General features: G+C 60.7%; 6 protein-coding genes and 2 non-coding genes across 16 annotated transcripts in view; 3 read left to right on the top strand and 5 right to left on the bottom strand.

Annotated features, from left to right (window-relative positions):
- Positions 1 to 11: 11 nt before the first annotated feature.
- On the top strand, positions 12 to 2992 carry TLCD1 (TLC domain containing 1). 2 transcript variants are annotated; one of them, XM_064677544.1, is made up of 4 exons: positions 12 to 287; positions 1323 to 1405; positions 1732 to 1814; positions 2233 to 2992. In XM_064677544.1, exons 1-4 carry the CDS (start codon positions 148 to 150, stop codon positions 2626 to 2628), a joined length of 702 nt encoding a protein of 233 aa, XP_064533614.1. In that variant the 5' UTR covers positions 12 to 147; the 3' UTR covers positions 2629 to 2992. The 2 variants fall into 2 exon arrangements, with proteins under 2 accessions (XP_064533614.1, XP_064533613.1); XM_064677543.1 differs by lacking the exon at positions 12 to 287 and adding an exon at positions 928 to 1168.
- A 2684-nt stretch (positions 2993 to 5676) lies between these two features.
- RPL23A (ribosomal protein L23a) lies at positions 5677 to 8041 on the bottom strand. The gene is made up of 5 exons (XM_064677561.1): positions 7906 to 8041; positions 7356 to 7536; positions 6887 to 7063; positions 6157 to 6226; positions 5677 to 5742 (listed from the first exon to the last, which is right to left on the bottom strand). Exons 1-5 carry the CDS (start codon positions 7928 to 7930, stop codon positions 5728 to 5730), a joined length of 468 nt encoding a protein of 155 aa, XP_064533631.1. The 5' UTR covers positions 7931 to 8041; the 3' UTR covers positions 5677 to 5727.
- On the bottom strand, positions 6297 to 6363 carry LOC135425701 (small nucleolar RNA SNORD42). Its single transcript, XR_010435710.1, has one exon. It is a non-coding gene; the product is annotated as a small nucleolar RNA SNORD42 (small nucleolar RNA).
- On the bottom strand, positions 7134 to 7206 carry LOC135425702 (small nucleolar RNA Z17). Its single transcript, XR_010435711.1, has one exon. It is a non-coding gene; the product is annotated as a small nucleolar RNA Z17 (small nucleolar RNA).
- A 246-nt stretch (positions 8042 to 8287) lies between the features above and the next one.
- Positions 8288 to 11375, top strand: RAB34 (RAB34, member RAS oncogene family). Of its 4 annotated transcripts, none has more exons than XM_064677538.1 (11): positions 8288 to 8355; positions 9055 to 9180; positions 9264 to 9355; positions 9750 to 9815; positions 9991 to 10092; positions 10167 to 10231; positions 10306 to 10357; positions 10528 to 10609; positions 10698 to 10788; positions 10876 to 10979; positions 11064 to 11375. In XM_064677538.1, the coding sequence occupies exons 2-11, from the start codon at positions 9127 to 9129 to the stop codon at positions 11343 to 11345; spliced, it is 990 nt and encodes a 329-aa protein (XP_064533608.1). In that variant the 5' UTR covers positions 8288 to 8355; positions 9055 to 9126; the 3' UTR covers positions 11346 to 11375. The 4 variants fall into 4 exon arrangements, with proteins under 4 accessions (XP_064533608.1, XP_064533611.1, XP_064533609.1 ...); XM_064677541.1 differs by having other exon boundaries at positions 10876 to 10983; XM_064677539.1 differs by having other exon boundaries at positions 8302 to 8355; positions 9094 to 9180.
- LOC135425342 (adenine phosphoribosyltransferase-like) lies at positions 11332 to 12845 on the bottom strand. 3 transcript variants are annotated; one of them, XM_064677555.1, is made up of 6 exons: positions 12740 to 12845; positions 12453 to 12602; positions 12198 to 12291; positions 11970 to 12116; positions 11800 to 11895; positions 11332 to 11700 (listed from the first exon to the last, which is right to left on the bottom strand). In XM_064677555.1, exons 2-6 carry the CDS (start codon positions 12573 to 12575, stop codon positions 11573 to 11575), a joined length of 588 nt encoding a protein of 195 aa, XP_064533625.1. In that variant the 5' UTR covers positions 12576 to 12602; positions 12740 to 12845; the 3' UTR covers positions 11332 to 11572. The 3 variants fall into 3 exon arrangements, with proteins under 3 accessions (XP_064533625.1, XP_064533627.1, XP_064533628.1); XM_064677557.1 differs by having other exon boundaries at positions 12453 to 12593; positions 12740 to 12834; XM_064677558.1 differs by having other exon boundaries at positions 12453 to 12584; positions 12740 to 12834.
- An 850-nt stretch (positions 12846 to 13695) lies between these two features.
- PROCA1 (protein interacting with cyclin A1) lies at positions 13696 to 15780 on the top strand. Its single transcript, XM_064677560.1, has 3 exons — positions 13696 to 14047; positions 14855 to 15122; positions 15199 to 15780. Exons 1-3 carry the CDS (start codon positions 13870 to 13872, stop codon positions 15722 to 15724), a joined length of 972 nt encoding a protein of 323 aa, XP_064533630.1. The 5' UTR covers positions 13696 to 13869; the 3' UTR covers positions 15725 to 15780.
- A 1907-nt stretch (positions 15781 to 17687) lies between these two features.
- The window catches only part of SUPT6H (SPT6 homolog, histone chaperone and transcription elongation factor), a 27343-nt gene continuing 25115 nt past the window's right edge, over positions 17688 to 19915 (bottom strand). For all 3 annotated transcript variants that reach the window (XM_064677435.1, XM_064677434.1, XM_064677436.1), the window contains 2 exons: positions 18914 to 19095; positions 17688 to 18732 (listed from right to left, as the gene is read on the bottom strand). In XM_064677435.1, coding sequence (XP_064533505.1) covers positions 18546 to 18732; positions 18914 to 19095 — 369 coding nt within the window. In that variant the 3' untranslated portion in view covers positions 17688 to 18545. The remainder of the gene's footprint in view (positions 18733 to 18913; positions 19096 to 19915) is intronic.

The raw sequence follows: 19915 nt of genomic DNA, 5'->3' as shown, positions 1-19915 counted from the left end.
CCCTGCTCCCAAGGGTGGCTGCCCGTGCACTGGAATGGGGACAGGGACAGAGGTGGCACTGCCACGTGGCCATGCTGCCATCTAGCGACAGCCAGCCCGGCTCACCGGGGCCAGCCAGCGCCCAGTGCCCTGCACCGGGGGGCAGCGATGGGGCAGGACCCTCACTCAGCAACCAGCCATGCCTCGGGGCCCACAGAGCTGGCCTCACCCTGCTGCCATGCTGGTACTAGGGGGCACCTGTGTGTCCCCCTGCCTAGGGTCCCGCTGTCTGGGGTCTATGTCTTCAGGTGAGCGATTGTGGGTGCTCCCACTACTTTTCCAGGGCACGATGGTTTCCCCGATATCCCCCCTCTCGCACCACGCGCTGCAGCCACCGGGGACAGCCACACCGTGACCGGGACACGCACACACACGGTGCCCAGAGCAGACAGATGTGGCGAGGCCCACACCAGCTGTGCAGCACTTGGGACAGATGCGCAGGGCGCAGCACAGATGTGCGGCAACATCTGCCACGCACACGGTGCACACCCCCAACCCTCCTGCGCTGCCCGAGACAGTGCCCTAGCACACCCACGCGTTCGCTGCCTCGCACACGCGTGCAGGAACACGCAGCGCACAGCAGGAACGAGTCCAGCGCCCCGCGCAAACACCTGCGATCCCCGCACAGGTGACACACCTGGGGCACAGGTGACACACCTGCGATCCCCGCACAGGTGACACACCTGGCAGCCACGAGCGCGAGCACCCAAACGAGGGGGCGTGGTCAGTGGAGGGCGTGGCCACTGGGGGAGGCGTGGCCAGCGCGCTCCCGCCCCTCAGCGCGCGCGTGGAGAGAGAGGGCGCGTCCAATGGGAGGGGCGGCCCGCAGCTGCCGGGGGCGTGGCCACAGGGGGCGGACTGTGTGTAGGGGGCGTGCCCCCCCGCGGCCCCGCCCCTCCCGCCGCGGCCGCGCGCCGCCGGCACTGGGCGCGATGGGCCCGGGCGGGCGGGCTGCCTCGGCGGCGCTGGTGGGCGGCAGCGTGGCGATCTTCGGGGCGCTGCGCCGCCTGGCCCTGGCCCTGCCCCGGCCCGCCGCCGTGAGGAGCCGCCCCGGCCGCGTCTGGCGCTGGAGGAACCTCCTGGTGTCTTTCGCGCACTCCGTGCTGGCCGGGCTGTGGGCCCTCTTCAGGTACCGGGCGCCGCGCGCGGGGAGGGTGGGCACGGCGCGCCCCGTGGGAGCGCGACCCCCGGCGGTGCCCCCAGGGGAGGGGATAGTGGGTCCCCTGCCCCGCCGTGTCCCTCATCCCGGCGCCCAGGCTGACCCTCTTCCTTCTCACCACCAGCCTCTGGCACTCCCCGGAGCTGCTCTCCGACATCCAGGACGGTTACAGCGTCTCAGGGCACCTGCTGGTCTGCTTCTCCTCAGGTAAGGACCCGGGCAGGGCAATGGCCGCAGCCACCTCACCGGGCTCTGCCCACTCCCTGCTCAGCCTCGCCCGGCATGCAGGCTCGGGACGAGCCCCCGGCTCAAGGGCTGGGCAGCTCTCCGTGCCTCCTGCCTGAATCACAAGCGTGGGGCCCGCAGGCTGCCAACCCCCTGGGGAACAGCCGCGTCTCCGTGCCCAGACGGGGTGGAGGTGCTTCCGACATCTGGAGCACAATCACACCACTCTCCTCCTCGCTGCTCCTGCTTACCGCAGCGGGTCATGGTGCACAAGCCAGACCCCCTCAATGCTCTCCTTCATCCCACAGGCTACTTCATCCACGACACCCTTGACATCATCTTCAACCATCAGTCCCGCTCGTCCTGGGAGTACCTGGTGCACCATGCCATGGTGAGTACAGCCAGCACGGGGGGCTATGCACCCCGGGGCTCAGCCCACCCAGGTTTCCTATGCTATGGCTGGGCAAGCCAGAACCCTTCCCTCTGCCTCGCCCTGGCTGCGAGGTAGGCTCTGCATCAACAAGGTGAGGGCGCCTGGCGGGGCAGGATACCTGCCAGCATCAGCTCCAAGCGCTGGGAGCCAGACAGGCTGCTGTGCCGGGAGAGGGAAGAGGCTGGAGTCTCATCCCAGCTCCCCAGCACAGGGAGGTGTAACTGCTCTTGGGGGATCTGGCTCTCCAGGCTGGTTTTCCCTGGGGGGCTGCTGGGATCTCTGGTTGGGGGGAAAGAGCACTGCATATGCCCAGACCCTGGTGGGGAAGAACTCGCCTCTGCCAGGGCTGACCCTGCTCTGTGTGTGTGTGTCCCAGGCCATCTCTGCCTTCGTCTCACTCATCATCACAGGCCGCTTCCTGGTGGCAGCGGTGCTGCTGCTGCTGGTGGAGGTGAGCAACATCTTCCTCACCGTCCGCATGCTGCTGAAGATGAGCAACGTGCCTTCCCCGGCGCTCTACGAGGCCAACAAGTACATCAACCTGGTGATGTACTTCGCCTTCCGCCTGGCGCCCCAGGCTTACCTCACCTGGTACTTCCTCCGCTACGTGGAGGTGCAGGGCCAGGGTGCCTTCCTCACTGCCAACCTCCTGCTGCTCGATGCCATGATCCTCATGTACTTCTCCCGCCTCCTCCGCTCCGATTTTTTCCCCTCCCTGCGCAAGGGCTCTGCGGGGAGAGATGTGGACGGTGAGAAGTTTCTGATAGACTGAGACATGTGCACCGAGGGGGAACCTGGGCTCCAGCTCCTGGAGGTTTTTGGCCTCTCCAAACCTGCTCTGATGTGCCTTAGGGCTCGCTCCCAGGCCCCAGGCCCTGCCTTCACCTGCTCTGCTGCCTAAAAGCACTTCCCTGCTGGACCAGCCCGACAGCTTCGCCGAGCCACGGGGATGCTGCCAAAGCCAGGGGCACGGCCAATGGAGAAGCAGCCCAAGCCAGTTTCCACATGGGCAGCTGGAGGGCCAGGGGTGGCCGCACTTGACAGCTGATGGCCTGGGAGGGTTGCGAGGGAAGGGATGAGTCCCTCCCATGGTGATGTTGGGTGTTATGTGCATTAAAATCAGTCTGTTAACTGCTGCTGCAGCACACCTGGGCTGGCTCTTCTGTGGGGCAGAGCGGGCCAGGGACTCCCCTGGGTCAGGGAGAGGCTGGGGGGACAGGGCTGTGGGAAAGGATGTGCCCCATTCCCAGCAGAGGGCTGGCAGTCCTCAGGGGCAAAGACAGCACATTTCTGCAGTCCTCTTTGTTCTAGGGACCCTCCAGGGATGAACTCCAGCCCCCGTGGGTCCTACCAGCCCAGCTGAGCCTTAAACAGAAAGACCCCATCCCTCTCATGGATGGGTTCCCCTCCTCTTCCTTACTCCTGTGCTCTTCCAGAGACCCAGGGCTGTGCAGGGAAAAGCTGAAGGGAGCCAGGAGAGGTACCAAGCCTTGTGGCAGCAAGGAGCCTGTCTGGGCTGCGTGACTCACCCGGCAGCCACGTGAAGTGGAGCTGGCATGGAAAAGCTGTCTGAGGCCATGGGCTTTTCCTGGAAGACTGCTGCATGCTCGCATCCCCCCAGAGCAATCTTCACCAGCACAGCGCAGCTGCAGCCCCGTGAGTGTGCTGAGCCCTCTCCTGCAGCCACAGGACCAGGATGGCTCCAGCAGCTCCCCCAGAACAGTGGGAGGAGAGGAGAGGGTTCAGCTCCCCAGGGGAGTGGGGCCAGAACTGGCCCAGCCGGTCCTGTGGAGCACCGGAGCATCAGGGAGGCAAATCTTGGTGACGAGACAGCTCCAGGATCGCACTGGATCGGAATTAGCAGCAGGGCTTAGAGGGACTCCTGTCCAGCCCCTGCTCCAGGCAGGATCTGTCCCACCCACCCCCTCACCAGCCCAGCTGAGGCAGAGACAGGCACTGTGGCTGAAATAAGCTGGTGAAGGGGAAGCAGTGGGGGAATCACCCTTCCCTCCAGAGAGCTGGGAGACACCTCACAGGATCAGGATCCTGCTGGGACTCCCTGGTGTGTACTGGCACTGTGGCAGGGGGTGTGTGCCAGGAACAGCCTGGCAGCTGGGACAGGGACATGATACCCAGGACACTGTGTGGGCAGGGACCTCTGCCAGCTCTAAATCCACTGCCTCGTTCCCTCCTTCCCCAAAGCAGGAGCTCAGCAGCCCTGGCAGGGCACAACCTTACGCTCAGCAGCAGATCCTGACAGCTATGTGTCTTCCAGCTGCAGCTTAAGCCCTGTGGCCTCTCTGCACCAATTCCATCTGCAAATACCCTCCACAATCAAGCCCAGATCTTAGTTTCCCCTCACCCTGATTGCTGCCCCTTTCCCCTTGACTCTCCACATGGAGCAGACACAGCTCTGCCCCAGCAGTTTACAGGCTCAGATGACCAGCCCATGCTTCCACTGTCCTTAAAGCAGTGTGGAAGGGCCAGGCATGAGAGTTTCCCAAAGCAGGGAGTAGGGATTCCCACTGTTTCCTGGCTTCCAGCAGGACCATCTCCCAGCACTGCAGTGCTGTCCAGGCTGGGGCAGCTGTGGATCAGGCCAGCTGCCAGCCAGGAGCAAAAGGCAAGTGAAGTGCCAGGGCAGCAGCCACTGGGCTGAGTTGAGGCAAGGTCAGGGCTGAATGCAAGTCATGCTGATGTGGAACCCTCCCAGCCTCCTGCTGCTGCACATCCTGGCTCTCCATACCCACTCTCCACCCAGCAGTGACACCAAGCATTGCTACAAGAGGGGCACCTCTCCCCTTGCATCTTTCTTGGGGTGACTACACATAAAGAGGTGGCCTGGGGCTCAGGGGACCCTGCTGCTGCCCATCCACAGCATCCACTCCCCTTTTCCATCCACCACCATCCCTCACACTGCAAACCACCGCCCCGGGAATCCGACACTCTCCACAAGAGGCCCGAAGGAACTCTGTGTCCCACTGCTCAAGAGCTCAATTAGCCCCAATCAATATTTGGTCACAGCTTTCATCATCTTTCTCAGTCAAGTCTAACTATGTACTTAAGCTCAAGTACCCCTAAAGGCTTTTCCGTAACTCCCCTGTTCCCTGCTCACCCAGTGCTCCACGTCCTCCTGACTCCAAGCACTCTAAAAGCTGGTTCCACCTACAAACTTAAAGCCAAACACTGCAGAGGCAGCAACAACAGCATTTGGAAACAGCCCAGAGGATGGTGAACCCTGTGAGGAACAGCAGCAGGGAAACTCACACGTTGCAGCACATGGAGCAGGGATTGTACCAGAAAAAAACACAAAGCCTCTGCTGCTGGATTAGCTGTGAGGGTTTCAAGTGAACCTGCAGCATAAGCAGAGAGCTGATACACTCGTAAAATGGTGTCAGAGGTCACTTGTGCCAGATCTGAGCCACTGACAGGTTTTTGCTGTGGTCACCACCTACCTCTCATGGTCTGCTCCACAAGGAAGCGACACAGGACACCAAAAGCACTGATTGCAAACACATCCTAATTACACTGTGCAAGGAAATCCTGGAGAACACCAGAGGTCTTGGGGTAAATATAGAGATAGCTGAGATTTAGGGAAGGTTTCAACTCATGTTCACCCACAGCAGAGGTGAGTGATCTTGGAGACCCCCTGAGCAGGACAGCGCTGCCCCCTGCAAGATCCTCTCATGGAGCAGTTGGCTCTGCCCACCCACTGCCAGGAACAGAGGGAGGAACCCCCTTCACCAAAACGAAGCCCCAAAGTTTGCTGAGTGCTCTCTTTCACACTGGTTATGCTGTCACAAAACACAAGACCCCTCAGTGGTGTAAGAAGGTTTATTATCATGTCTGTACAGTCCTCGGCAGATGCAGTTTAGATGATTCCAATCTGGAAAGAAGCAAAGGATGTTAAAACAGATGTTATGGTGGCAAAAAGGCAGAGCCTCCACCTCAGACATTTTTGCCACAGCTGCATCTCCCCAGGATGCCTGTCCTCCAAGGACAACTTCTTCCTCCCAGACCTGCCCAAAAGCCTTACACATCCACTTTGTACATTTATTCCAGAGTGATCCTCATACATTCTCCTACTCCAATTTCTACCACCACTGCCTCCTGCTACCTTGAGGACTGAACTGATATGGAATGTGGCTGTGCTCCTGAACACTCAGATCCTGGCTACAGGGACACAGAAGTGCCACCACGCTTGAAGCACAAGTACCTCACATGCACAGCAGGAAGAACAATCAGCGAGGGAGACATAAGACAACCAACAGGGAGCAGTAAAGCTTCAAAGATGTCTCACCTTGTTGGCCACATCCAGTGCATCATAATCCGGAGCCAGTCGGACATAAGCCTTCTTCTCTCCGTCAGGCCTAGAGGGAACACGAGGCATCAGAACAGAGCCAACTCCTCTCACCTGCTCTGCTTTCCCACTGTTCCCATGTGCATCAGTGGTTCCTTTGGAAACATCACTGTTACTCAGTGGAACTGAAATTTACATCATTTGCACAGGACTCCCTGGGTGTTGGAAGAGACCCCTGACAAAGCTGACCCTCTGGTCTGCCAACACCTCCAACACTCCCACTTCAATCAAGCTGTGCTCCCTCACAACCTGCACGTTTCAAAACTTTTAACACTGAAATCACAGAATTATTTAGGTTGGAAAAGACCTCTGGGATCATCAAGTCTAACCTTAGAGCAATCACCAACTTGTCAACTACACCATGGCACTAAGTCATTTCTTAAACACCTCCAGGGATGGCAATTCCACCACCTCCCTGGGCAGCCCATTCCAATGTTTAAAAACCCTTTTCGTGAAGAAATTCCTCCTGATGTCCAACCTGAACATCATCTGGCAGAGATGGAAGCCATTTCCTCTTGTCCTGGAGAGGCCATTGCTACACAGCTTTGTCCCTCTCCTCCTGAGAGTTCCCTCAGCTGCTGAAACTCACACACTCCCACTTTCAGCTGAAAAATGCTTCTTTTGAAGCACCTCACACCCACCAGTGACATGTTTTTATCCCCCTTCTCACCTAATCAACGTGTTGACCTTGGCCACATCGATATCATACAACTTCTTCACAGCCTGTTTGATCTGGTGCTTGTTTGCCTTGACATCGACAATGAAAACCAGAGTGTTGTTATCCTCGATCTTCTTCATGGCCGATTCTGTGGTCAGAGGGAACTTGATAATGGCGTAATGGTCCAACCTGCAGGAGAGACCCTGTGCTTAGCAGAGGGATGGCAGGTGCTTCCCTGCACTTTAGGGGCTTTGTCTGGGGTGCATCAGTCGCCAAAAAAGTTATAATCACAAACTCTCAGGCTTTGGTCGCTTGAAATCATCACCTGCACCCCAAACATCCCTCCAGTGTTCTGCCACCAACATGTGGCTGAGCACACTGACAAAGTGTGACCAGGTGAGAGGGAGGTCCCCACACCAGCCCACCCCCGGGGCTGCTCCCAAACCCCGCAGCAGGGCAGAGCCCAACAACCCACACGTACTTGTTCCTCCGTGGGGCGCTCTTCCGGGGGTACTTGGGCTGCCTCCGCAGCCGCAGGGTCTTGGGCCTGCGGAAGGTGGGCGACGTGCGGATCTTCTTCTTCTTGTGGCTGTGGACCCCCTTGAGAACGGCCTTCTTGGCCTTCAGCGCCTTTGCCTTCGCCTCTGTCTTCGGAGGCACAGCTATGGAGACACCTCAGTGAGCCGGGCACGGCTTCCCCTCGTCAATAAGCAGGACCTCACCCAACCAAAATGAACCACAAAACGCCCAGTGGCGTTAGTATTTCCACCCTTCCCCCCAGAACAAACCAATTCCCGAGAGGAAAGAGGCATTTAGTCCTTCCCTCACCAAGATGGGGACACCCCCCTCAAAGAACCGGGCAGGCCTATCCCGCCACCTCCACGTGCCCGCACCCAGCACTGCGCCGCAACCCTGCCTCACTCTCCCCGCCCCGCTCAGCTCGCCTCCCTCCGTGTACACCCGCACCCCGTGGGGTCCCTCACGCCGTCCCGCACCCCCTCACACACGGACCATTCGCCCCGCGCCCTCACCCTCCTTCTTCGCCTTGGGCGCCATCTTGGCCGGCAGGAAGCCGAAAGGGGCCTCCCGCGCCGCGCCGCACGGGCTTATAGCGCAAAATCTCGCGAGAGCAAGACTGACTCCACCCACACACCATTGCACCAACTCTCGCGGTAAACTTCAAAGCATGTTGGGAGTAGTAGTACTTACGAGTGATACATCTGCGCATGCGCTGCGCTGTGGGGCACTACGGGAGTTGTAGTCCGATACACCACCCGCCGTCGTGGCGGGGTGTACCGGGATGAACCCCGGGGTGGCGGGGGGTTACCGGTGTCCCACCGCGCGGGTGGCAACGCAATGGCCCAGCCCCGGAGGAACCGGCGTCCTGGTCCCTCCCACGAAGGGGGGCGTGGGAGGGGCCAGGACGCCGGTTCCTCCGGGGCTGGGCGTGCAGCGCCGGGCACCGCTATCGGATTTGGGAGGTTCGCGGTAACGGGGACGCCCCGCTCCATCCCCTCCGCCGTGGGGACACAGACGAGGCGGGGAGGGCTTGGTCTTGCGCTGGGATGCGGCGGTGGGACGGTGGTGGCTGTGCAGGGGCGACACGGGATGGGAGGGGACAGGGGACGCGGAGATGGGAATGGGGGGGGCGCGGAGACAGCCAGTCTGCGGGAGGTGGGACACGGGGACAACGGTGAGCCTGGGATGGCACTGTGGGGATGTGAGAGTGGCTGGGACACGGCGATAGGTGCGGTGTGGGGTCAGTGGTACCCGGGTATGTAGAGGTGTAGGGATGGTGGGACGTGGGGACAGCTGTATGCCGGGATGTGGGATAGCCACAGCTCAGGGCGGGAGCACAGTGATACCCTGGGATGGCACACTTGGGATGGGGGGTTGGTTGGGACACGGGGACAGCGGAGACACGCGGGACAGCTGTGCCCAGGGTGTGGGGACAACCACAGTTCCACCCAGCTCGAGGTGACTGGGTCTGGGGGACAGCCATCCTTGGGGGTGCGGGGAGAGTCAGGACATGAGGATTACCACATCTTGAGAAAGTGGGAGACTATTGGGATAAGAGGACAGCCCTGCTTGGGGACACGGACAACGCTATTCTGGAATGCTGTGCACAGGGACAGCCGTGACACAGGGACGTCACCACTCCCTTCTCTCTCTGTCCCCAGGCCTCACAGTGATCCTTGTCCCATCTCTGCTCCCCCCAGCCACCCACCCCACCTCGGAGACCCCACGGGACGATGAACGTGCTGGCTCCGGTCCGCAGGGACCGGGTCATCGCCGACCTGCCCCCGGTGAGCGGAGGGGACACAACGGCCCGGGGGCGGCCTCGCCGAGCCCCGTGGTCACACCGGTGCCCCGCTTTGTCCCCCCGCAGTGTTTTCGGAAGGAGGCCGCCCTGCAAACCCGCCCCGCCTTCCACCCCACAGTGGCCAGCGCCTGCCAGGAGCAGCGGACGGGCACTGTGGGGTGAGTCCGGGGTGGTTTGGGGTCCTCCCACCGCGGGGCTGGGAGGGAGTGGGGACGAGGGACCCCACAGTCCTGCCCGCCACGGGTGGGGGTCCCCGGCGTGGGCGCCGCGTGGCTGCCGGCGCTGCCCGTGTGCCGAGCCCTGCGTCACGATCCTGGAATGCGGCGCGGGGGGGAACACGGGGGAACACGGGGTGGGGGAACGCGGGAGTCCGGACTCGGCTGTGGGGGGAGAGCCGGGACGCAGGGAGCTGCAGACACGGGGGGGGGGGGGCTGTGGGGTGATGCCTCCCCACCCCATGAGCCCCTCTGCCCCCAGTGACCAGTCAGGGGGACGCAGGGGGGGAGCCCCCCCTCCCGCCCTGCTGAGCCGTGCGTCCCCCCCTCGCTGCAGGTTCAAGATCTCCAAGATCATCGTGGTGGGTGACCTGTCGGTGGGGAAGACCTGCCTGATCAACCGGTAACAGGACCCCCGGAGAGGGGAGGGAGAGGGGGGAAAGGGGAAGTGATCCCCCTCTCCCAAAGGGCGGCAGCGCCTTGGTGCTGAGCATCCCCAGGATGGGGGGGGCACTGAGGCCCCAGGGGTTGGAGTGGGGGGGCTGGGGGCTGCTGACCCGCCCTCACTCCCACCCCAGCTTTTGCAAGGACACATTCGACAAGAACTACAAGGCGACCATCGGGGTGGATTTCGAGATGGAGCGGTTTGAGGTGCTGGGGGTGCCCTTCAGCCTTCAGCTGTGAGTAGGCACTGGCCCACCCCCCTCCCCACACAACCCTTTGGGCCCCCCTCACCTCTCACAACCCCCCCCAGGTGGGACACGGCCGGCCAGGAGCGCTTCAAGTGCATCGCCTCCACTTACTACCGGGGAGCACAAGGTGAGGTGCCCACCCTGTCTGACCTCTCTGTCACACTGTCCCTGTCCCCATCTCATCCCTCCTTCCCACCCCAGCCATTGTGATCGTCTTCGATGTCAACGATGTGGCGTCCCTGGAGCACACACGGTAGGTGACACATGGCCAAAGGGCCCAGATGGGACTGGGAACAAGCATGAGGGGGCTCTGAGGCTGGATAGAGAGGGAAGACCTGGGCAGGGGCCACAGGACTGCTGGCAACACTGTGCTGTGGTGTGCCAGCAAGCTTGGCCACCGGCTGGTGACAGTGGCCCCCACAGGCAGTGGTTGGCTGATGCTCTGAAGGAAAACGACCCCTCCAACGTGATCCTCTTCTTGGTGGGCTCCAAGAAGGATCTGAGTGTGAGTGTGTCCCCCTCCCCGTGGGCAAACTGCACCCTGGCTCAGCAGGGCTGTCCCCGTCACCCGCTCCCCCCGGCTCTGTTGGCAGACACCGGCGCAGTACAGCCTGATGGAGAAGGACGCTCTCAAGGTGGCCCAGGAGATGCAGGCGGAGTACTGGGCTGTCTCCTCACTCACTGGTGGGTTCCAGGATGAGTGGGGGGAATGCAGATCCCGGCGTCCAGCCAGGTGAGGGGGCACTCAGGGGGTCTCATCCTGCGGGGCAGGGGAGAACGTGCGGGATTTCTTCTTCCGTGTGGCGGCCCTGACCTTCGAGAGCAGCGTGCTGGCCGAGCTGGAGCGCAGCCACACCCGCAGGATCGGCGACACCGTGCGTGAGTACCCCCGGCTGGCCCCAAGTGGATGCTTCCCCTTATCCCCTACACACCCACCCACCCTCCTTTCTCTCCTGCAGGGATCAGCAGCAATGAGAGCGACCTGTACCTGTCGACACCCCGCAAAAAACCCAAGTGCTGCCAGTGAGGGGACACCCCCTGCGCCCGCCATGCTCACACCTATGGACCAAAGAGGGGCGACCCTGGCCGGCCCCGAGGAGCCGTCCCTGCCACTCCCCAGCCCCCCTGGCCCCTTGCCTGCCCAGGCATCCCTGGCCAGGGTGGGCAGGAGCACCCATGTGGCTCCTGTAGCTATGCAAACCCAGGTACTGCTCGCAGAAGGAGATGCCCTTTTGTCTTAATAAAACGTTTTTTATGCTTTTTAAGAAAAATGTGGGGCAGAGGGCTGGGGCTGCAGCCCCCAGACTCATGGGCAGGTGGGAGGACGGAGGCAGGGAGGATGGATGGCTGCCACCGAGGAGGAGTTCCATCTGTAGTGGATGTCTGGGGCATCCTGCCCTGCAGAGCCAGCAGCCCTGCACTCCTCGAGGGGCTTCAGGGGACACATGAGGTGCCAGCCCCCCGTCAGTCAGTCCCAGCCAAACTGGTGGTGGTCGAAGCGGGGCTGCAGGTGGGGGGGGACACAGTGGGAGCACTTGTAGCGCTCCCGGATCCACCGCCCGCCCTCACTGTCCTCAATGCAGATGGCAGCGACACCTGCGGGGACATGGAGGGGCTCAGCACCAGGGTGTGAGGATGGTGGTCCCACTGCACCAAAAGGTGCACCCAATGGTGCCCTGGTGCCTGCAGTCCTACCTGCCACGACCCCCCCCAGCCGCTCCACCAGCCCAATGGCCGCTCGCATGGTGCCCCCAGTTTCAATCCACTGGTCCACGAGAAGGATGCGCAGACCTGGAGGGGGCAGAGGCTGTGGATAAGTGCCCAGTGCCCACGCTGGCAGCCCCCTCCAGAATGGGAGCACTCACCTGGCGAGATGGCGTCAGTGCGGACTTCCATCACCTTCTCCCGGCCCGAGTAGTCGGTGTAGGGCTGTGCCGCTGTCTGCACACAGAGGTGCCCGGCTTTGCGGATGGCCAGGAAGCCTTTCTGCAGCACGGCCGCGGCAGAAGCACCTGGGGTGGGCACGGCACCATCAGGCCCCACATGGACAGGGCATGGGGGGGAACCCTGCGCTCACTCATGTCCCCACTCACCCAGGATGAAGCCCATGGCATCGATGCCAGCCACCATGTCGATGGGATCTCCCTGGAAGGGCTGCAGCAGGTCGGCCACACAGTCCTGCAAGCCCTGGGGGGAGATCAGAGCTGCTGGGTGCCCACAGCCCACCACGGGCACCTGCAGCCCTGGCGCTGGTGCTCGTGGGCAGGGCTGGGTGCCCCGGCAGCCCTGCAGAGGTGCAGCCCACCCCAGCACCCCCGCGGGGGCCACCCGCCCCGGGCACTGGGTACTTGCGGGTGGCAGTAGAGCCGGGAGGGGTCCAGCCAGGCGTAGTTGGGACCCTTGACGTTGGGGGCCATGAGTGCCAGGTACCAGCCCTTCTCCCGGGCAGCAGGGACGTGACACAGGTCCATGTGTGGGGACTGTGGGCACTGCGAGCACTGAGCACGTAATGGGGGTGAGACTCCCCACCTGCAGCCCCCACAGGGCTCCCCGTGGCATGGTGTCCCCCACCCTCCCCACCCACGCCCACACGTGGGCACCCTGAGGGCCCAGTGTGCCTTTTTCAGCTCCGTACCTGGGTGCTGGTGGCGAGGCTGAGCCGAATGGGACCGTCACAGACAGCGACAGCTGAGCAGGGGCAGCCCCTGCAGCACTGGGCCCCTGCCAGTGCCCTCGGTCAGCTGAGCCCTGGGCTGCTGCCAGGCAGGAGCCCTTCCCATGGGCTGGAGATGTGTCCCAGCCAGGCAGTGTTGTGGTGGGGAGCACCAGGGTTGGGTGTTTGCACCCCGCAGGAGTGTCCCCAGCACTGGCTGCCTGTGCCAGCGGTGACAGGGCATGGTGTGGGTGGCACAGTGCTCGAGGTACCCTGTGGGTGCAAGGGTCAGTGAGCCAGGGTGATGCTCAGGGTGCTGCCTCTGCACTCCCCTGCACTCCTGAGGGATCTCAGTCAGTGCAGGGACTTTCTGAGACCACCATTTTGGGGTGTCCAGGCACTGTCCTCCCTGGCTGAACGCTGGCTCCCACAGCATCCCAGCTTGCCAGAGCTGTGTCTGGATTGTCAATGGGCTCCAAGGCCCGGAGCTGGCCAAGAGGGACAGACCTGGCAGCGTGCTGGGAATGCCGGTGCCTTGTGGGCTGCCAGCCCGGCTGGGCATGAGGCACTGGGCTGTCCCGTGAAAGGAACAGTGGGATGGGATGCAGGGTCACAGGGAACATCCATGGGATGGGATGTGGGGATGCCATAAGCATTCATGGGATGGGATGTGGAGAGCATCTGCAGGATCAGGCATGGGGATGCAGAGAGCACCTATGGGCTGGGATACAGGGTTGCAGGAAGCATCCGTGGAATGGGACTTAGGGATGCAGGGAGAGCATCATTCTCCTGTCGGGGCCACTCCGGGGCCGGGGGCTGTGCAGGGGCGGGTGCGTCACGGGGCGGGGGTTTGGGGACGGCTCGTTACCGGCCCCGGCACATCACCCCACCGGCTGCCACAGCAACGGGGCCGGTCCCACCGGGAGGGGTGACCCCTTCCCCGCGGGCTGCCGGCGCGGGACGTGCCGCGGCTCCGGGAGCGGCTCCAGCACCGCGGCTCTGCGGGACCCTCCGCACAGTGCCGGGCCGTGCCAAGCCGTGCCGGGCCGCCCCGCGTGGGCGGGCTGCGCGACTCTATAAGGCGGCCCCACGGCAGCGAGCGGCGCGGTGCCATGTGCGCCCCGGGGCTGCTCTGCCGCCTCCGCCTCCTCCTCCTCCTTCTCCTCCTCCCGCTGGCAGTCGCCCCCGGAGCGGCCCCGCCGGGACGGCCCCGCGCCCGCCGCGGGCTCACCTACCCCGGGACACTGTGGTGCGGCGCGGGCAGCAACGCGGATACCTACGAAGAGTTGGGTAAGGGCAGCGGGGTAGCTGCTACCTGTATCTTCCCAGCCCATCCCTACCACCCCATCCTATCCCATCCCTCCCAGCTCTTCCTATTCCTTCCATCCACTCCCTTTCTTTCCTTCCCGTCCCATCTTTTTCCCATGCCATCCCTCTAGTTCCATCCCATCCCATCTCTTCCCATTCCATTCCCATCCCATTCCCAGTCCCCAGTGCAGCGTTGGGTAAGTCCCCACCAATCCTGATCCAGTTGCATCCCAGTGCTGATATACTCCAGTCCCCACCCCCGTGCTAGTTCAATCCCTGTCTGCCCCAGTTCAGTCCCCAGCCAAGCACCAGTCTAGTCCCAGTTTCTCTCTGCCTAGTCCCTATCACAAGACTAATCCATCTTTGTGCTGGTCTAGTCTTGATCCACTCTTTGTCTCCAGCCTCATCTGTGGTCTATCCCACTCCCATTCTGGTCCCCATCCCAGTGCTGGTGCACTCTCAGTTGCTATCCTGATCCCAGCCTAGACCGTCTCCTGGTCCTGGTCCAGTCCTGATCCCCTTCCTGACCCCAGCCTAGTCCTAGTCTCATCCCCACTGCGGTGCTGGTGCAGCTCCAGTCCCCATCCCAGTGCTAGCCTTGTCCACACCCAAGCACCAGTCCAGTTGCAGTCCCTACCCATCCCACTACGATTCCAAGCCCAGCTCAGTCAAATCTCACCCCAATCCCAGTCCTAGCGCAGCTCAGCCCCACTCCAGCCCTGATCCCAACCCCATCTAGCCCCAGCCCACGCACACAGGCCCCTCAGCTCTGCCTGCACCTCCCTGCAGGGGAGCACCGGGACACAGACCGGTGCTGCCGGGACCATGACCACTGCCAGCACGTCATCCACCCCTTCACCGCGCGCTATGGGTACCGCAACCTGCGCTGGCACACCATCAGCCACTGCGACTGCGACCGCAGGCTGAAGGAGTGCCTGCGGCGGGTGAACGACACGGCCTCCCGGGCGGTGGGCCAGGCCTTCTTCAACGTCATCCAGGTGCCCTGCTTCGAGTTCACCTACAAGGAGGAGTGTGTGGAACCCTACCTCTACGTCTGGTGAGTGGCTCCCACCACTGTCCCCCCGCCTGGCCCCACTGGAGGTCACCTCACCTGGTGCCTCCTCGCTCTGCAGGTGCAAGGCGTACAACACGGTGGCCGTCGCGGTGCCCAGGGAGCCACTGGGGCTGTACGAGTTTGGTGGGGAGCTCATCGACCGGGCAGCGAGGCCCAGGGGGGTCCCTCTGAGCCCCCCTTGGAACAGCGTGGGTGGAGGAACCCTCCCTGAAGACCATCACACTGAGACAGCCCTCAAGTCAGCCAAGAAAGAGAGGAAGGGGAAGAAGAAAGACAAGAAAAAGAAAGGAAAAGGTCTGAAAAAGAAAGGCTCTTCTGAAAAGGGGGCGCAGAGCCGTCCTGCACCTGCTGCCCCCGCTGATCCCTCTGTGGGCCACGACCCCTGGGCTCTGCTGCCACCCTGGGAGGAAGCATCCAACACCATCCTGAGTGATGCCCCAGTGCAGAAGGGCTTAGGCAGGGAGCCAACTCCGGCCACTCCATCCCCGGTCCCTACTGCCAGCGGGAAGGGGAGGAGGAAAGAGAGGAACAGAAAGAAGAGGCTGAAAAGCAAAGCTGAGTCCAAGCCCACACGAGAGTCCTGAGCCCCCTTGTCCCGTGCGGGTCTTGGCTGTGAAATAAAGTTACATCTGCTCGAGCAGATGGTGCTGCCTCAGCCCTGTCTGTGGGGGAAAGGATGGCACTGGGGGTGGCATCCAGGGGAAATCCCGGGGCTGATCCCACAGGAGGGAAACACCCAGAGCTGGGTGGGTATTGAGGGGTTTGAGCTGTTCCTCACAGCTCCCACCGTTGTCCTGAGCACTGGGGACACGAGTCATGCTCTGGCTGGGACACAGCTCCCAGACCCACACTGGCACAGGGCTGAGCCCCAATTTTAGCTACCCTGCTATAAAGGGTTAAATTCCAGCTCCCCAGGCATGTTTTTCTCTGGAATTTCTCTGAATTGCACCACCCCACCTCTCTCATCCTCTTAACTTGCTGCCCTTCCAGTGCTCCCTTACCAGCACTGACTTCTTTTCTGCAGCCCCCAGCAATGGCTGCTCTGGGAGGAACAGGGCCTTGGCCCTCCCTGAAGGCTCCTCAAATGCCTACAAAAGCTTCTTAGCCTGGGACAATAGAAGCTTTTCCAGCCCTAGGACAAAGGCAGATACTGCCTGGGAAGAGCTGGGGCAGGGAATGCTGACTGTGTCTCTGCCTCGGGGATGGGGATTGTGCCTGGGCTCCTCTAGTGAGGAATTTGAGGGCCCAAGGACCCAAGGACATTGCCTCCACTCCTCCAAAGTGCTTCTCAAGGAGGAGTGTGGCTCAGCCCTGAGTCCTGGTGAGGTGGCAGAAAGATCCTCCTGCACCAGCATCAAATATCAGGACCAGAAAAAGCTGGAATTACAGGAGCTGAGCCCTGTCTCCTGTTTTGCCTCAGGAGATCAGACAGCACAGGGGTCAGAGAGCAGAGCTGCCTCATGCAAACCCTGCTGCTCCTGGAGGAGTGCACGGAGCAATCCCAAATCCCTGACCTAAGCGGATCACAGGAGCCCAGGGGGGAATACCAAGGTTGTAGGGAGGCATCACTCTCTGTCCAGTGCTGCTAATGGGAGCAAAGCCCCTGTGGCAGCCACAGCATCACAGCAGGAAGCACAGATTTGTGCCACGTGGGCAGCTTCCCAAAAGTAGAGTTTTTATTAATGGCAAGGGAAAACTAAAAACAAAGACAGCCAAAAAGAAACCAACAATACACAACCAGCCCCCCTCCCACTTACAGGTCCAACTGGTAAGAAGCTGCTCCCAGTCAAATTCCCAGCATACAGTTTCATAAATAAAGAAAACAGTGCCAGGTTAGTCCACCTGCAATCTCAGAGCTGCAGGTCCCAGCCCATGGTTCTCTGGTCCAGCCCGGGTGGTTCTGTGAGGAACAGGACCCTGTCAGCCCCCCAGCACTGCAGAGGGGGTGGAAATGAAGCCAGGACCTGCATTTCTCTGTGGAAAGAGCTTTGCTTTGTCTCCCAGGTTGCTGCCATTCTTCAGGAGCATTTACATGCAAAAAAGACCTTTGTTTCCTAAGATCTGCTGTTCCTGCTCATTTCCTAGCAAAGGAGGCTGACCAGGAGCACTTGGAAGGAACAAAGACTCTGCTTCCATAGAAAATCCCTACTAACAAAGCAGGAGAGGGGAGAATGTGTGCAGCAGGAACTTTCCCTCTCAGAAATGTCTCTCCCCATCACTGGCAGTCCCTCTGGGACACTGCACTGGGCTGTTTCTGAAACAACCGAAGTTATCCACCTTATCCACCCCCCTGCCAGTACCTCTCCCAACCCAACAGCCATGGGCCTCTGGGAGCTCCTGGTGTCAGTGAGACGCCTCTATACGACGCATCCGAAACAAAACATTTTTTAACAACAGAAATCAGCTTCTCTGTGACAGTTTCAGCACATAGAAGGCAACGCCAAGCACCAAAAGGAAGAAGGAACATCGACTTCCACCACGGAACTCTGCTCTGAGCAAATCCTAAGGGAAAGGGCAGGGTGCAGGCAGTAAACCTCTCAACTAGCATTCAGTAAAAACACTATTTATTCACCCCTCTTGGTTACAGTCGGGCAGGGTAAGCGGGTATGGAGGAGGATGCCATGCACTCCGGGCTGCTCCGCCGCAGCAGTTTAGCCCCCGTGTCTGCCCCGCGCTCGGAGAAGCTGCCGTTACTTCGCAGTCTGATTAAAAAAAAAATAATAATAATCAAAACTAAATAAATATTGTTCCAAAAGAAGCCAGAGGAGAGAGCAAGCCTTTGGTACAACAGCTGCATCTCCGGCAAGACCCCGAGCTGCTGTGCTGGACCCCTCCGGACACAGCTGGGGGTTGGCACAGGCTCCGCTGAGCCTGTCACACACGGAAACATGGAGCAAACAACAACAGGAACTTTTTGAGAACTCCGGTTCGCTTGTCACAACCCCTCGTGGCTTTGCTTTGTGGTCTTGGGACAAGGAGAGGTGACAGTCAGGGTTTAGGAGAATCCAAAGGAGACAGGCTCACTGCAGGCCGATGGTCTGTACTTTCAGCTACGTTTGCTTCCCAGTCTTTGGGATGAAAGCAGACTGCTGAGCATGTATAAGGACAGATTCCTTTGACCTCATGTCTGCTAAGCTTCCAAGGTGCTTGGAACCAGAGCCTGGAACGCAGAGGCCGATGCAGTGTTTCTTTCTATGATATATTTTTCTTATATATAGTATATATTTTTAAACCAGCCCTGCCAAGTCTATTCATCTGCTCAGGTGCACGTCACCAAGAGTCATTTCCCACCATCCCACGACGTATAAAACAGGAGTTACATGTCTAAGGGAAGGGAAGTTGCTTCCAATTGTTCCCTCTCCTTTCCCCTTCCTGGAGAAGAGAGCGGAGGTTCCGGGTCAGGTCCTATCGATCCATCTCATCCAGGAGCGGCGTGGCGTCCCCCGCGATGGACATGGGTGTGCTCTCGATCATGGGGCTGGGGGACGGGCGAGGGGTCAACCTCTGCTTCTGTTTCCTCCGCTCAGCCTCCTTCTCCTGCAGCCACTGCTCGGCCATCTTGCCCCAGTCGATGGCAGCGTGGCTGTTGGTCCTGCAAGGACACGGGCAGAAGGTGAGATGTGCTACCAGGAAAGCCTCCCTGCCCTCCTTCCCTCCCCAAGGGTTCCACACAGGAAGGTACAAGGTAACCCCACCATGCTGTTTTTCACAAAAAATCAACAAAAGACAAGGAGACAGGACACAGATGGATACATGCACCCGGAGCTACTCACTTTGGCTGCTGCCTCTGCCTGGAGCTGGATGATGCCTGTGCCTGGGACTGGGTGGACTGGGGTGTGGTGTTGGCCTGGAGCTGGTACTGGGGTGTGGTGATCGGCTGACTGGGAGTAGTGTAGGAGTAACTGGGGGTCATCAGAGGGGTGGCCACTGGCTGCTGTGCTGGAGTCGTGAAGACCTGCAGAGAGCAGAGGCTGTTAGGGGACAGAGGGTGAACCCTGCTAGGCTGTGGGGGGCTCTGCACTGTCCTGCTCGCCCTTTCTGCACACTCCCAGCCCTGCCAGGCCCCTCACCTGGGCAAGGAGAGGGTGGCAGTGGGCACTGTCCAGGGAATGGGCAGCTGCAGAGCAGGAGAAACAACACCTTGCTGAGCATAGGACATTTGTTCCCCTGAGAGTCTTTGATCTCCCACCCAACCTGGGCCAGCAGGGCCAGCACAGCCTACCCTCCTTGTTCACCCCATACAGGCTGCAAGGGGAGATGCTAGAGCCAAGCAAAGGCAAGGGGCACAGGAGACAGTTGGAGCAAGCCAACAGCAGTGACATCCTGCAGTGGGCACAAAGAACAGATGAATTCTTCCCCTGCAGGCTGCTGCAGAGAAAATGCAGCAGCTCCCGAGATGGCTCCTTCCCACATCCCAAGCCAGCTGGCTGCTTGTCCCATAGAGCACTTAGTTTCTTTGCCTCCCAGTGTTCACCTCCCTTTTTCTTCAGATGTCTTGATGATTAATACATCGAGTTATCCACAGTCTCTGCCTATCCCCAGCTCAGCGTTCACTGTGCCAAATTCCCTGAAAGCCTCCCAAGGTGCTCCAAAGGAGGATCACTCCTCTCTGCAAGCCTTGTCTTGCAGCATCTCTTCTTTTGGTCTAACAGCTGGGTGTGTTCCTTGTACCCAGGCTCCTCAGTCCTTCTGCAGCTGGAATCAGCCTTGGTGTCGGCTGGGAGCACGGGCTGGGAGGAGGCAGGCACCAGCACACGTGAGGAAAGGCTTCAGCA

This window comes from Pseudopipra pipra, chromosome 21, assembly GCF_036250125.1.
Source record: "Pseudopipra pipra isolate bDixPip1 chromosome 21, bDixPip1.hap1, whole genome shotgun sequence".
NCBI lineage: Eukaryota > Metazoa > Chordata > Aves > Passeriformes > Pipridae > Pseudopipra > Pseudopipra pipra.
The sequence above is the reverse complement of the archived record's forward strand: the minus strand, read 5'-3'. Positions and strand labels throughout refer to the sequence as shown.

Excerpts from the sequence above, each read along its gene's own strand:
- TLCD1 (XM_064677543.1), top strand. The coding sequence starts at position 972 with ATGGGCCCGGGCGGGCGGGCTGCCTCGGCGGCGCTGGTGGGCGGCAGC. Across the intron at positions 1,169-1,322 it reads GGGCTGTGGGCCCTCTTCAG|CCTCTGGCACTCCCCGGAGC; the intron begins GTACCGGGCGCC and ends TCTCACCACCAG. Across the intron at positions 1,815-2,232 it reads ACCTGGTGCACCATGCCATG|GCCATCTCTGCCTTCGTCTC; the intron begins GTGAGTACAGCC and ends TGTGTGTCCCAG.
- PROCA1 (XM_064677560.1), top strand. The coding sequence starts at position 13,870 with ATGTGCGCCCCGGGGCTGCTCTGCCGCCTCCGCCTCCTCCTCCTCCTT. Across the intron at positions 14,048-14,854 it reads GGATACCTACGAAGAGTTGG|GGGAGCACCGGGACACAGAC; the intron begins GTAAGGGCAGCG and ends ACCTCCCTGCAG. Across the intron at positions 15,123-15,198 it reads GAACCCTACCTCTACGTCTG|GTGCAAGGCGTACAACACGG; the intron begins GTGAGTGGCTCC and ends CTCGCTCTGCAG.
- LOC135425342 (XM_064677555.1), bottom strand. The coding sequence starts at position 12,575 with ATGGACCTGTGTCACGTCCCTGCTGCCCGGGAGAAGGGCTGGTACCTG. Across the intron at positions 11,896-11,969 it reads CACTGACGCCATCTCGCCAG|GTCTGCGCATCCTTCTCGTG; the intron begins GTGAGTGCTCCC and ends TGCCCCCTCCAG. Across the intron at positions 11,701-11,799 it reads GCTGGGGGGGGTCGTGGCAG|GTGTCGCTGCCATCTGCATT; the intron begins GTAGGACTGCAG and ends ATGTCCCCGCAG.
- RAB34 (XM_064677538.1), top strand. The coding sequence starts at position 9,127 with ATGAACGTGCTGGCTCCGGTCCGCAGGGACCGGGTCATCGCCGACCTG. Across the intron at positions 9,816-9,990 it reads AAGACCTGCCTGATCAACCG|CTTTTGCAAGGACACATTCG; the intron begins GTAACAGGACCC and ends CTCCCACCCCAG. Across the intron at positions 10,789-10,875 it reads GGCTGTCTCCTCACTCACTG|GGGAGAACGTGCGGGATTTC; the intron begins GTGGGTTCCAGG and ends CCTGCGGGGCAG.
- RPL23A (XM_064677561.1), bottom strand. The coding sequence starts at position 7,930 with ATGGCGCCCAAGGCGAAGAAGGAGG. Across the intron at positions 7,537-7,905 it reads GCCCAAGGCGAAGAAGGAGG|CTGTGCCTCCGAAGACAGAG; the intron begins GTGAGGGCGCGG and ends GTGTCTCCATAG. Across the intron at positions 7,064-7,355 it reads AGCGCCCCACGGAGGAACAA|GTTGGACCATTACGCCATTA; the intron begins GTACGTGTGGGT and ends TCTCTCCTGCAG.